This window comes from Equus przewalskii, chromosome 2 (assembly GCF_037783145.1).
Source record: "Equus przewalskii isolate Varuska chromosome 2, EquPr2, whole genome shotgun sequence".
NCBI classification, from domain to species: Eukaryota; Metazoa; Chordata; class Mammalia; order Perissodactyla; family Equidae; genus Equus; species Equus przewalskii.
In genome coordinates this window covers 65912190-65927440 of record NC_091832.1, presented here as the reverse complement: position 1 = coordinate 65927440, position 15251 = coordinate 65912190, and the positions used below count along the sequence as shown (strand labels likewise).

The 15251-nt window shown below is 36.1% G+C and overlaps 1 protein-coding gene across 34 annotated transcripts in view; it reads right to left on the bottom strand.

Moving 5' to 3' along the window:
• NEK1 (NIMA related kinase 1) overlaps positions 1–13715 on the bottom strand; it is a 220222-nt gene extending 206507 nt beyond the window's left edge. For 11 of the 34 annotated variants that reach the window (XR_011537718.1, XM_070611442.1, XM_070611468.1 and 8 more), the window contains exons 1-4: positions 13535–13715; positions 13093–13216; positions 5161–5309; positions 4416–4512 (exon numbers count right to left, since the gene is read on the bottom strand). Coding sequence is in view for 33 of the 34 variants with exons in the window: in XM_070611442.1 (XP_070467543.1) it covers positions 4416–4512; positions 5161–5277 (214 nt within the window). In the remaining variant the exon portion in view is untranslated. Of the gene's footprint in view, positions 1–4415; positions 4513–5160; positions 5310–12585; positions 12647–13092; positions 13217–13534 lie in introns of all 34 variants that reach the window. The other 23 variants (XM_070611443.1, XM_070611447.1, XM_070611450.1 and 20 more) reach the window with 5 other exon arrangements.
• Positions 13716–15251: the final 1536 nt, after the last annotated feature.

The window sequence follows — 15251 nt, the reverse complement described above, 5'->3', positions numbered from 1 at the left end:
AAAGACAGAAAGAGTCTGGATCTTGGTAACACTGCTGAGCTGCCATATATGCCCTGTTACAGGACTGCTTATCTTTAAGACTTCCTGTTAGGTGAGACAAGTATCTTTCTCTTAAGCCAATATTGGTCAGATTTTTTGTTACCTATAGCAAAAAGTGATCCAAATTTAGCCTCAAAGAAAAGCTTTCTTCAAATAGAGAAGTTAGATTTTGGCAGCACTGATGGGGAACAAGTAGAATGCCAACACCTATCTCCATATACAACATTGAAAGCTTCCATGAAAGATATAAAAACTAGTTTAGAAACAGTAAGAAATAAAACAAGCTTAAGAGGATAAAAAATATAAAATGTAGGAAAATAAAAATAAAAAAATGAAAGGAAGTAGATGCTAGCTACAGGCAATTAAAGATAGAAAGTAATATATGAACAACAGAGTGGAGAAAGTAAAAATGTCCAACACAGATCCCCAAACATACAGTGATACATGATAATCCCCTACTTTCTCAATGAGAAGATTAAAATTTTTTGAATTTATAAATGTTAGGGATATAGATGAAACAGTAAAGTGTCTGATTATAATATTTAATATTATAATCTAACTATACATTTATATACCTAGAAATATTGTTTTCTTCACACTCTCATGTTTTATGAAACAATTTTATCCAAACTTTTGACATCTATCTTCAATATCAATGTCTTTTATTGATTCATCTGCTAGTTTTTCCAACACACATGATCTTCATTTCCATTTAACAAAAAGAGAGCACTTTTTAAATCTGTTTATGTTGTCACTGGAATTTTTCTATGCCATAACTCCTATACGTATAATATCAGGACTTTAAAAATCATCCTAGAGGGCTTATATGCATGATTGTCACAACACAACCATACTGCCTTTTAAGTGACTTTAGAAGACTTACTTATGACGGTATCTAATGTCTGCAATTATAACATCAACATTAACTTCTTTGATGCCTCTTTTGTAAACTGATTCTGCCTAAGAATCTCTCTAAGCACTCAAAACTAACTCAGTGACATCTTCTTCCCCTGAAGTATTCTGTCACTTCAATGCATTAAAAAATTTTGAGAGCCCATCCTGTAATATGAGAAACTTTAGAAGAAAGAATTAGTTTATAAGCTAAGACAATTTTCTGGCAAACAAATTTTGGAATATTTTTCCTTATATTGAGATATATGCATTTTTTTTTAAATAGTGAAATGAAAACTTTTCTGCAACAAAGGAAAATCAGGGGCCGGCCCAGTGGCACAGTGGTTGGGTGTGCATGTTCTGCTTCGGTGGCCCGGGGTTCACCGGTTCGGATCCCAGGTGTGGACATGGCACCGCTTGGCAAAAGCCATGCTGTGGCAGGCGTCCCACATATAAAGCAGAGGAAGATGGGCATGGATGTTAGCTCAGGACCAGTCTTCCTCAGAAAAAAGAGGAGGATTGGCAGTGGTTAGCTCAGGGCTAATCTTCCTCAAAAAAATAAAAAATAAAAACAAAGAAGAATCAGAATCTGCAGGAAGAAAAGGTACAAAACATTCTAAGAGAACAGATTCAGAATTCTATTAAGTCATAGTCTGGTGAATTTCAGTGCTAAAGAAAGAGCCTGTTGGGGGCAGCCCCATGCATAGGGGTTAAGTTCAGCACACAACTGCTTCAGCAGCTGGGTTTGTGTGTGTGGACCTACACTACTTGTCAGTCAGGTTGTGGTGTGACCCACATATAAAGTGGAGGAAGACTGGCATAGATGTTAGCTCAGGGCTAATCTTCCTCAGCAAAAAAAAAAAAAGACTCCTTTCGGCATCAAGAAAAGATAAAGCAAATTACCTCCAGAAAGCATTATATTGGACTCAAACTTTTTCTTTAAAGATTTTATTTTTCTATTTTTCCTTTGTCTCCCCAAAGCCCCCTGGTACATAGTTGTATATTTTAGTTGCTGGTCCTTCTAGTTGTGGCATGTGGGATGCTGCCTCAGCATGGTTTGATGAGCAGTGCCATGTCCACACCCAGAATCTGAACCAGCGAAATCCTGGGCCGCTGAAGCGGAGCGTGCAAACTTAACCACTCAGCCACAGGGCCAGCCCCATGGACTCAAAGTTTTCTAGAGAAACATCAAATGCCAGAAGACATAGTGCACTTGTAAGGGGAAAAGAGTAATCAAAATACTTATTCACATATAAAAGCATCAGTCAGATACTCTCAGAAATGCAAATATTAATTGCATCGAGGGAATACAGCATCCATAAGCTCTTCATGAAAAAAATATTGATAAAACCTAGCCAAGCAAGAGATGAATTCAAGTAACTCAGGAAAGGGGAAGGTAAGGTATAAAGAAGTAGAAATAAGAACTGAATCTGTCTAAATATAAAAGAACCAAGGCCAAATAACCCTGAGCATTATAATTTCAGAACAAAAGATAAATTGTTTTTATCATGTCAAGATGAACAAAAATCAGTTAGTGGGGAGGAACTGTAAATCCACTAATTTCCTCATCTTTCATGGCAGACATTCAAAATAATGTCAAAATTGAGATTTTTTTAACCAACTTTATTTTTAAAATGGACAGATTTGAAATGTTTGCATATATATGCTATTTTTAATCATTTCAGAGAATAATTAAATACTTGTGTTTTAGAGTTCCCAAAAGCTCTACTGAGAAGCTAAGGAAGTCCAAAGAGCTACCTGGATTAAAATGAGAAGGATTCAGGTCAGGGAGAAATAGGGACTGTGACAAGATACAATCACCAGATAAAGTTACACCACATAAATTTTAGAATAAACTCATAAGCCAGGGCTGGAGAGCTTGTGAAGAACTCTCATTCCCTTTAGTCTAACAATTCCACTCCTACAGAAATACTGCTCTAGTACACAGATACCTGTAACAACGATGTTCAGTACAACATTATCTATAAGCGAAAAACTAAAGACAACCTAAGTATCCAGAACAGAAAACTGGCCAAACGAATGGTGATAGAGCCATAAAATGGACACATGGGGATACACGACAGATGTTACAAAAAAGTTGTAAAACATGAGGTGCATCAATACATAACAACATGGAAAGATATCCATGAGATACACAGTGAAAAGAACAAGATGCAGAAGTACACTCATATGATCCCACTCATTTTTAAACATTAAAAGCTATCCGTATATGTTTATTCCATGTAGGTAAAGAAAATACAGTAAAGAAAAAACACTGAATTATTAACAATGCTTAGCCCTAGGGAATGGGAATGCAAGTGGAGGAACAGAGCATTTAAGGTTCATGCACATCTGTACTCTTTAAATATGTTTACCATGAGCATTGATTCCTTAAAAAATATAAAGCAATAATAATAAAACTTCACTTAAAGAAGGTGCTACTCCTTTAGAATCATTCATATGTTTCTATGTGAAACATTCAACATAAATAGAAAATGTCTGTTGAAATATGTGTTGACATATATTCAAATCTTTTAACTTGAAATATTAAAATCTTGGCGACGAAAGAGAAAAGAAGCTACAAGATAGATGTCAGGGGAAGATAAATAAGGAAATTCAAGGTCCTGGGAAGAAAGAGATGATTAACACTACTCTTTCATATGAGGTATAGATACTCATTTCACTGCCATCATAAAATAAATAAACAAACCGAGGACCTTATGACATAATGTGTTAAATGACCCTTTTTTAAAGAGGATGTTCTCCTTTAGTAGATACCAAGTTTATCTGGGAACGAGGATACTTTCACTCTAATTCAGACTCTGAAACTGGTATGTGATGTGACCTTGAAATAGTCATTTAAACTATCTTCTCCTTTCAATGTAGGATCCTTTTTTGTAATTCATAGGGATTTATAATAATAATAATGGGAAGGACTTCAATAAACCACCTTGACCTACCTTTATTTAGAAAAGCTTTGCCTTATCTTTCCTCCATTACCAAACATAATGGTATATATTTCCAAGACAGCAATATAGCTATAAAACTTTTAAGAACTTGAGAATACTTCCAATACACCTCACTATTATAACAATGAGGTGTATACAGGAGAACACTAACGAGTAGGATACTTTCTAAAGATCAGAACATTTTCTCAGTGGCAGTAGTGGTAGCACTTAAAGCGAGTTTAGTTGAAAAAGATGTAAATTACTGTTCTTGCTTCATCCACATTGTTGCACTTACCACACTGCTTCTTTTTAGCCATCACAGTAACAGTGAGCCACTATTAAACTACACAGAGACAGTGTAGTATTAGTATTATCCTAGAATCAAGCTGATATTCATATGCATATGTATTAAAGCAAAAAAGATATACTTGTTTTCCTGAGAGTACACTCATAAAAATATTCCTCATAAGAAAAACATTCAAAACTTGTCATATGGCTTAGAAGTTCTTTTGAACTCTCTTGCAAAATTTGTCTGACCTTCAAAGGATTCTCTGTACTGGACAATATTTGGATGCTTCATGTTTGCCAACACTGCAACTTCTCTCCTTGATTCTTCCCTTTCTTTATTGGACATCTTAAATGGGATGGAAAAAGAAAATATTAAACCACCAATAAACAACCTAAACAGTCCACCAGTAAGAGAGTGGTTAAAAAATAATGGTTCCAATAAAGCATAATCCAAATAACAAAATATAGCCAGAAGTTAAAAAGAATGAGTTGAATCCACAAGTAAAAACATTTTAAGATGCTCAAACTAGATTAAGGTACAGAACAATAGGTGTTGTATTTTTATTTTTTTCTTAAAGATTTTATTTTTTTCCTTTTTCTCCCCAAAACCCCCCAGTACACAGTTGTATAATCTTCGTTGTGGGTCCTTCTAGTTGTGGCATGTGGGATGCTGCCTCAGCGTGGTTTGATGAGCAGTGCCATGTCCACGCCCAGGATTCGAACCAACGAAACACTGGGCCGCCTGCAGCGGAGCACACGAACTTAACCACTCGGCCACGGGGCCAGCCCCTGGTGTGGTATTTTTTTTAAAACACACATATACAAGCACACATCATAGAAAAAAACCTGAAAGGATATACAGACTATTCTGAAATTAGTGGTTCTCTATGAAATTATGGCAGTTATGCAATGCCATATATTTTTTTATTCTCTAACAATGAGCCCTTTGGTAACCAGACTATTACTTGAATAACCAAACGAAAAACATACTTACTCTTGAGATGTTAATTTCCTTGATAACATATTGTCTCTCATCTTCTGTAGATTTAACAAGAACAGCTTTTCCAAATGAACCTTCTCCAATCTTCTGTAGTCTAACATACTTCTCCATGGCTCTTTTTCTAAGGCATCTTAACAGCTATGCTAGACATAAAAAAAAAAGTAACAGTTAACAGTGATAAAGTATGTCTTCTGTGACAATTATAATGCTTAATTCAAATTCTAATTCCTTAGTGATTTGCTTACTTAAAAAAAAATATTCAAAATCTTTACTGAAAGTTAAATAAACTTTATCTCAATTTTACTCATGCAACCTAATTACAGCTAGAAAGAAAACCAGTAACATTTCAATTTTATAAGAATGCTTTGGAAAGTCGAATGTTGTATATACTTAATGTCTACGGAAAGAAAAGCAAACTTCTTCCCACATCAATTAATTAGCAGCATTACTTTATTATCTCCAATAAGAACACAAGCTTAATAAGACCATTTCCCAAAGTTATTTAATTCCCTCTTATCAGACATTTAAATTGTTCATTGACATTTAAATTGAAAAATTCTTCCACATTTCTTGAACGTTTGTATTTCTTCTCTTTTGAACTATTCACTCATGTTCTTCGTCCATTTTCTACTTAAACAGTCTTCTTTTTATTAATCTGTAAAAGCTCCTTCTCTAATGAAGATTTTTTTCCTTTATGCTATTTGCCTTTCAATTTGATTTAAAACAAATGTTTATTTTGATATGAACAAATTTATTAATCTTTCCTTTATATTTCTGCCTTTAGTATCATAACTAGACCTGTACTATACCAAGATATTTGATTAAGGTCATTAGTAGCTTTAGCAATAGTAATTTCAGGAGAGTGGTGGGGACAGAAGCCAGAGTACAATATGCTAGGTGGTAAAAGCTTATAAAAGTGAACTAGAAGGGAGAGGAAGGGAGACGGAGGGAGAGAAAGGGTGAGAGAAAGAGTCACAAAAGCAGTCACTAGCACTGCCTACTGGCAAGATTACCCTTATTGTGGGGATACATGAATGCACATTATTAATTAATTAATTAATTAATTAATATTTAATTAACCTAACTCGCTATTTTCTATTTCCAATCACAGCAAGCAGGCTTTCTATGTATGATTTCCTTCTAGGAGAAAATGGGCTTGTCATAAAGACTATATTAAAATTTCTGTGATAGTTTACAATATTTCTCATCGTAAATTAACAAATCCATGTTCTCATTTCATCCATCAATACTAAACTTGTTTAATTTTACTTTGCCTCTAAAAAAATGATCCAATATCCTAAATGACAAAATTTATATTCTGGTCTGTAAGACTAAAGGCCAGAATCCAGCCTGTGGTAAAAATCCATGGCATAATTATGCCTTATGAAATTTTGTGGGTAAGAGCCTTCCTCTATATTAGAAAACATTATAACCATTTTCCATTTCAAAACTTCTATAAGAAATCACAAGGCTCTTAGCAACTGTAAGAAAAATAAGACATTAACTATTACAATAGCACTACAGCATCATCAGTGAGTTAAAGAAGAAAAGTCATTACAAACATACTTCCAAGTTCAAATTTGGTCAACCAGCATAATATAACAGCTCTCTGGACACCAGCCAGAATTTAATGCTTTCTCCAAGACATGAAAGTATATTACATTACTATGCCATTTAGAAAAAATATCAAGATAAACTCATCTTAGAAAACTAAATTTCATAAACCAAATTACATTAAATAACCTCATAATAAGATTATTTCACAATCATCATTATTCTGTGACTTTTGCCAAGAAAGAAAAACAAAATTAGTCTATTTGGCCCTGCCTCAAAACTCAGTTGCCAATACCTTTCGAGGGACCATACTAACAAGATGGAAGCTCCAAGAGCCCCTACTATTGCATTCTACTGCCTACCACATTACTGAGCATTGCAGCTCTGACAACTCGGTAAACTAGAGGAGAAGCTACTGCCTCACGTAGAGAAGAAAGATGACTTTAATTGCCATCAAATAATGTCAAGTGCAGACACTTTTCTGAACAATGAAAGACTTGTGATCGATGACTTTCACAGCAAGTGACAATCCCTCTTCTTCTGCAGAGTCTACACCAGACTAGTGTAGTGCATTACAGGAAGCGAAAGGAAAACAGGAAAAGAGTTTACTTTCAGTGTCTTACAACATATTTAACTGAGCCACTTATTTCCTAGTTGTGAGACTTCTCAGCTGAATTACAATCCTAGAAGATTTTTCAAACCAAATGAAACAAAATAATAAAATGGGAGCCGGCCCCATGGCTGAGTGGTTAAGTTCGCAGGCTCTGCTGCAGCGGCCCAGGGTTTTGCCGGTTCGGATCCTGGACGTGGACATGGCACCGCTCATCAGGTCATGTTGAGGTGGCATCACACATGCCACAACTAGAAGGACCCACAACTGAAAATATACAACTATGTACCAGGAGGCATTGGGGAGAAAAAGGAGAAAATAAAATCTTAAAAAAAAAAAAACAAAAACACCAATGTACTATAGGCTTACACATCCAAAATCATCATGATACATAACTGAAGGAACATAAGGATCCTGTTCTAATTTCATTATTGTAATAAATTCAAATTATAAATAAATGTTTGCCCTTTCTACACTTCAGCTCCTAACATCGAATGAAAATCACAATATCAATTTGACAGTATTCTTAAAGTCTCTAACAACTATATCAGTTTAATGACTATAATACATATCTGCTATTGAAGTATTCAAAGCATACAATCAAAGATGTTTTTTATATTTGAGCTTTCCAACGAGTTATGTGATGTAACAAATAAAGAAATGGGTTCAGAAGAGAAAAGCTATATGACCAAAAGCAAACCACATGACCTCTGTGGGCCTTAGTTACTTCACCTAAAAACACTAAAGATTTCAGCATTATTTAAGCATAATGCTAAGCATAAGCCTACCAACTCTATTAGTCTATGACTCAAGGAGAAGAAAATAAAGAGTAAGTAGGTCAGAAAATAAGAAACTTCAACACTGTTTAGAACTGAATTATTAGCTACAAAGAGCAGGAATGACAGAGAAATATGACCAAAGCTTTTCCTTCTGAAAAATCAAAAGAAGCCATGAGAGTAATTTCTTTATTCTAAATCTTTAAAAAATCAAAAAACAAACTGCAATTTACAATTAAACACACCATATTGAACATACATGTTTACCTCTTTTTCTTCCCCAAACCTAACTAACACAACTTTAAAGGGATCAAAAGGGCATAACAGGAGAGAAGGCAACAGCAATAAAATTCTGGAAGCTGACAAGCACAAGAACAAGCAGCAACTGACTTAGGAGACTAGAGAAAGCTGTAGCCTAAGCCAGCAGTGGGAAATAAGTCAGTTCCCACTACAGACTAGCTCAATAACTGGAAGCACCAGGTGCCTCTGAGAGTGAGGATAATATTAAGACTACACCAGGATTGGTTGAAAGACTGGGTAAGCAGCAGTTAGACACACAGCTTGCCTCCTCCACCTCTCTCAGTCAGGTGACTACCCCTCTCTCATCTTGGCAGAAGATTGGAGATGACTCTAGATTGGGGATACTGACACAGTCGAGAATGGAAATACCATGTACAATCCGGGAGATAAAGTGAAAATCTATATAATAAAGGGTGAGACTCTCTGTTCCAACCACGATGGCGTAGCTTGTATCAGACCATCCCATCTCCAAAAACAATCATAAACGCTGAGTAAAATACATAAAACAAGAGACAGGAATTGAGGGGCTATAATCATTGAGAGGTGGAACATTCTAGTGAGTTCCACATTCACCCCAGCCTTTTCCCTGAAGACATTTTGCAAACTGAGGCATGGCAGCATGGAGCTTAAGTAAAAAGTAGCAGTCATACTGGGCTGAGGAAAGAGGTAAGTTTAGGGCTGCCAAAATCCTGGAGAGGAGGAAAAACGAGTTCAAAAGTATGCATGTAAACTCCTCTCCTGTCAGTTAGCCCATTCCTAAATTGTGCATACACAAGGCTGACTAAAACAGACTAGTCCTAACAAAGCCTGAAAGCAATCCTTGACAGGATCAAGGTTATCTGCTAATACTCCAACAGCCTGCCAGAACAAAACATAACAATGTTTGGAAGATATATGCCCAGCATCCAATCAAAAATTATGAGGCATGTCAAAAAAAAAAAAAAAAACAACCAAAACAATAAAAATAGACTCACAAATGACTCAAATATGGAGTTAACAGTAGGGTACTTTAAATAATCATGATTAATATTTTCAAGAAAATAGAGGAAAAGATGAACAAAATGATTTTTTTAAAGGTGGAGAATTTCAACAAAAACTTGAAACTTATTTTTAAAAATTAAATGAACATTCTAGAACTAAAATATAAAATATCTGAAATTAAGAACTCATTGCATAGGTTTTACAGCAAACAGGATACTGTAGAAGACAGAATTAGTAACGTAAAAAATGGACCAATATTCAACAAGAGAATAGAAAAAATAAAGAAAAAACACACAACAAGAAAGAAAGAAAGAAAAATCAAAAGGAAGATTCAGTATTAGAAAGATTTTAATTCTTAATCTTTAAACTTAAGGCCACCCTAATAAAAACACAAGCTTTGGTGGTGAGGGTGATTAGACAAGCTGATTTTAAAGTTAATATGAAAAAAAGAAGAAAGAATAGCCAGAGAAATACTGAAAAAAAAGACCAATGAAGGAAGAGTTGATATCAAGACACATTATAAAGCTACAATAATTATGAAATACAGAGGCAAATCATAGTAAGTTCATAAACATATCAAAAAAGTTCTTTTAACTTGGTGGATGACCACGGTAACATTTCAAACTGGCAGGGAAAAGATGGACTTTGAAATAAAAAGTATTTAGACAACTAGGTAGTAACGTGGGGAAAAAAAAAGCTAAATCCATTTTCTTCACTTTACACCAGTACAATTCCAGATGATTAAAATACTTAAATGTAAAAAATAAAAACATAATAGTAACAAAACAAAACACGGGAAGACGATTTTTATAATCTTGGAGTGGGATAGCTTAGTATCACACAACTCCAAAATGCCTCAAGAGAGTAATATGACTACACAAAAATCCTGCGCAATAAAAACCAGGTTAAGACAAAATTCAAATGACAAAAAGAAAAAATATATTTTTTAGCTCATATCACCAAGGGCTCATTTTTATAACAAATAAAAAGCTCCTACATATTCATAGTACAAAAAAACCAACAGAAAAATGGACAAAGGATATGGAGTTAAAAGTTAGTAACAACAAAAAGGAATATAATTGATGCTAAAATGTGCAAAGGTATCCAGTCCTCTGTAAAGAGAAATACAATTTAAAAGTACAAGAGATAAGTTTTATGTTATGTATATTTTACCATAATTAAAAAAAAAAACACAAGAGAGCATTTTTCACCCACCAGAATGGCAAAATTTAGAAAACTTATTACTGTACTGTGTTGGAGGGGAATATAGAGAAACAGAATATAGTGAGAATACAGATACAAACTGATAAATATACTAAGGAAAATAATTTGGCAATATCTATCAAAGTTATAAATGTTTAGACACTTTGATCTGGCAATTCCATATCTGGGAATTTTCCCTCCAAATGTATGAAAATGATACATGTACAAAGTTATCCTCTGCAGCACTGTTTGAAACAGCAAAACTTAGGAGGCAGGCCGAGTGGTTAAGTTTGCGCTCTCCGCTACAGCAGCCCAGGGTTTCTCTGGTTCGGATCCTGGGCACGGACATGGCACCACTCATCAGGCCACGTTGAGGTGGCGTCCCACGTACTACAACTAGAAGGACCCACAACTAAAATATACAGCTATATACTGGGGGGATTTGGGGAGAAAAAGCAGAAAGAAAAAAAAAAAGAAATAGCAAAACTTAAATATCCTGAAATACGTCAAAGAGAGGCAACATTTATATTGATATGGATTAATTTCTAAGTACCAGAATAATAAATATGACATACTATTATTTGTGTATTAAAATGAAATATATATGTGCATATTTCTACTTTTACTTATATATGTGTGTATATACATATATACGTAATCTTTACATACATACACACATGTAATTGCTTGTATATGTAAGTAATATCTCTGAAGGGATACAATAAACTGGTGATACTGACTGCCTTCATGGAAGGAAACTGAGTAACCGAGAGAAGATTTTTTTTTTGTACCTTCTGAATTTTAAATCATATGAATGTACTATCTATTCAAAACAATAAATAAAATTAAAATGCTGATTGCGACAAGTAGGAAAGAAAGCTAGCTAAATCAATTTCTTTGGTTAAAATCCTTGAACAGTTCCCCATTTCCAAACTTCTAACCCTAACATCCAAAGTTTTTGATATGGCATCACTCTTCTTTTCAACTATAGATACTATGCTCCAGAAAAAATATCTTAGCCTCTAGTCAAATTAGACATCTTTCCTCACATTTTACTAACAATTTCTTTAAGCCACAAACAAGCAATGTTTGACATAATAAAATTTTGTGCACTAAATATGAAAAATGTCAGAGAATATGAATGAAAAACTGTAACCCCACCAATCTGGAACACTAAGCCTCTTCAGCTGTTTCAGCCGTGTGATGGACAAGTTGTCCTGAAGGGACACATTGGTAAAGGAATGGTAACAGATTTCAAGAAGTCCTTATGGCACTGTCTGCAGCTACAATCCATACTCCCAAAATAATAAAATCCACTATTTTTAATGGATTTTATTAATAAAATCCATCCAAAATAACAAAATCCATTTCTCCCCAAATAATAAATACCATTTTGGGTTGTGGGAGAGGGTCAATTTATCTTCTCAGTGAGGAAAAGTCCCTGCCTTATTTCTTATTACTTGAAAAAGCAGAAAGAAAAATGGGATCCCTATAAGACTTTTTAAAAAATATTTCTTTTTTTCTTTCCAAGTCTATGCAGACAATTAACAGCTTCCCTAGTGGAAATTACCAGCATGCAAATAAAGAATTTAGATTCATGAAATGGTGTCATGTCCACGACTTAGATTAGACAGAGTAAAATTTACTTGGAACACAATGTCAATGTATTATTAAAATGACCTCAAAAGAACTCCTGTGGCCAAGTTCTATAACCCTTACTAAACTCCTAATGGTGACTTCTACTATGCAAAAACCTGTTTTCCCACAAAATAGGCTCCTTACCTTTCACCTAGCACAATGGGCAATCTTAAATGAAACAGATCTGTGGATCCCTAACACTAGACAAATCTAAACTAGAAACAAAGGACTACTTCTTTCCATATTTGGTTGCCCTCCATCATCTCTTCAATACTGCTGCATCATAAGAAAAGGCTATTATTAGCATATATTGGATATTACTTTTAATTCTTCATAAATATTTCTGACGTAACTTACCGTGGCAATAAATTTTCTGCTTCTTGGGGGCAGATCTTACATTAGAGAATGAAAATTAGGCCTGTGTAGAAAAGAGCTATGATGAACTCTTAAAGTAGTAGAACTTTTAATGTCTTACAAATGGAAATTGTTTCAAATTATGGAAACTGAAATACAAGATTATAGGTTAACTAACTGCTACTCATTTTCTAATTAAAATGTATATGTAATTTAAGATCAGAGAAAACATATAAGCAATGTAAATGATTGCCTATTCATATCAAGATTTTGATTTATTATTATTTTAATTCTATTATCACTATAGCTTTTGAAATAATGTCCAAGGATTGCTTGGTAATACATACCGTTCCTTAGAGAATGAACATTTTAATGAGATGATGTTATTTTCCGTGCACTTAAGGTGAGTATCCGTGCAATCTCTACATAAGCAAGTCTAAGCAAGGTCTCCTCATTTCCAATATGACTTTACTATTTTGCACATCATTGCTTCCCCCAAGTGCAACTCACCTCGACGACACAGGACGTTAGTAGGAATAACGGTGATGCTCAATAAGTATCAGCCTAGGTGTAGCAGTCTTCCTAGGGAACTTAAAGGGACAGAGGCACCATCCCGCATTTTGAAAATGACATCCTGAAAGAGAAATCAAGTCTGTCTAACCAGCAGCAGCTCACAGCCAGTCTGAAGGGGGGGGGGGGGGGCAGTGAGACTCCCACGCCTGACAACAGCCTTTTGCTGACCCCTCCGGCTTGACTCCGTCCCGCCTCGGGCAACGCCCCATGAGACAGGTCCACACTACCCGGACTAAACAAACTGGTTTCTGAGCCCCTTGGAAACGGCGAGCGGCAGCAGGGGGAGTGCCTGGGTTACCGCTTCTGCAACTTCACAGAGGTGGTTGCTAGTGGTCTCAGTGGGGTGGGGGGCGGGCAGCATTTGGGACTGGGAGGCTACCTGCCTGCCACGTCCTCCTGCCTCGCAAGGCCGGTTCAAAATTCTGGGCTACACAGAGACCCGCTAAGGACTCCGCGCTCAGGACGCCGCACCCTGGCTCCCCAAAACCCGGAGCGAGCGCAGCGGGAGGGGGAGCGGCCAGCGCGTCACTGGCGCTGGCGTGTGACGTCAGCTCGCGGAAGCCGGCGCGCAGTGGGAGTGACCGGGAAGGAGCGGCGGGGCGGGGCCAGGGCACTGCAGGTGGGAGAGGATGTGGGGGAAGGAAAGAAGGCGGAAAGGAGTGTGAGGCCGAAAGAGTAAGGCAGAGATGAGGCGAGAACTCACTAATAGGAGCTGACTTGGGATAAAGCATATTATAAATTTGCCACATACATACTACAGCGAGAAAGGGACTTTTTAAAATTTGAGGTCTATTACGTAGGGATGCCACATTTTAAAAATTTTAAAGTACTTTTGCTTTTAAAAAGAAAGCCTTTTTCTAGTATATTTTGGATGATTAAAGCAAGAAAGTATATTTTTAATTTTTATTGAGTTTATGATACTTTACACCCTTGTGAAATTTCAGTTGTACATTATTGTTTGTCAGTCGTGTTGTAGGTGCACCGCTTCACCCTTTTGTGCCCGCCCCCCAATCCCCCTTTCCCCTGGTAGCCACTGATCTGTTCTCTTTGTGTACATATTTAACTTCCACATGTGAGTGGAGTCATACAGAGATTGTCTTTCTCTATCTGGCTTAGCAAGAAAGTATTTTTAAGTCTTATTTAAAAAAATGGTTAATGTGGTTTTCTACATCTTTACACCTAAGGTGTGTATAAATTACTTGCCAGTATTTCGAAAGGTTTGGTAGTCTAAGTACCTTTCTTCATTGCAGGACTTTCAAAGATAGAAATAGATTTTCCTGTAATGAGAGATCAAATCGAGTGTCGTCCTGAGCAACCCAATGGCTAAATTGCCATACCTAGAGTGATCCCGAGGTACTGGAGAATCCACACTTAAAGTTGAAGAAGGATGGTGGCTTGTATACTACCTTAGTTGCACTCCAAGTTGTACCTGTCGTACATGTCTTTTATCTATCATGGTGGAGAGGCCACAGATTTTGCCAGAGACCTCAGAGGTCAAATGATTTCAAATTTTTGCTTCAAAAAAATCTGCTTCCTTCTCCCTCATTCCCTCCCCAACACACCAACACCCAAGACCTCTCTGAGTTTTCCTGCCAGTCTTTGCTGGAGTCTTTGGTTTAGTTGTGCTTACGTGAAATACTTTATTCCCAGCATGGAAACTGAAAGTTTTTGGCTTCTTTGCCAGAAGATGGCACTGCAAGTCATCCAACCTGGCAAGCTGGAGAAAATCCGCCTTGGTTGTCTCCTCCTCAATCTCCATGCCCAAAGACTTGTTCTCCTCAGGCTAACCTCATGTGACCTCCACCCACCCCCAGTTAATCAGTAGGAATTTGGGTGTCTGAATGCACAATAACTCTGGTTCTACCCACATCTCTTTGTACAGCAATGCAACACAAAAACATTGCCAATTGCTAATCTAAGTAAGTTCTTTTTTCTGCTTTCATGAAAAATAGTTAGATATTCCTTTAGATAATTCTTTAGTCTCCTGTCATAAACAGTTGGTGGGGATATAAACTGCTTCGGTCTTTATAGAAGTCATTCTAACAATATGAACAGCATTTAACAGCAATTTCCCTTCTAAGACAAGTGAGCAAAGA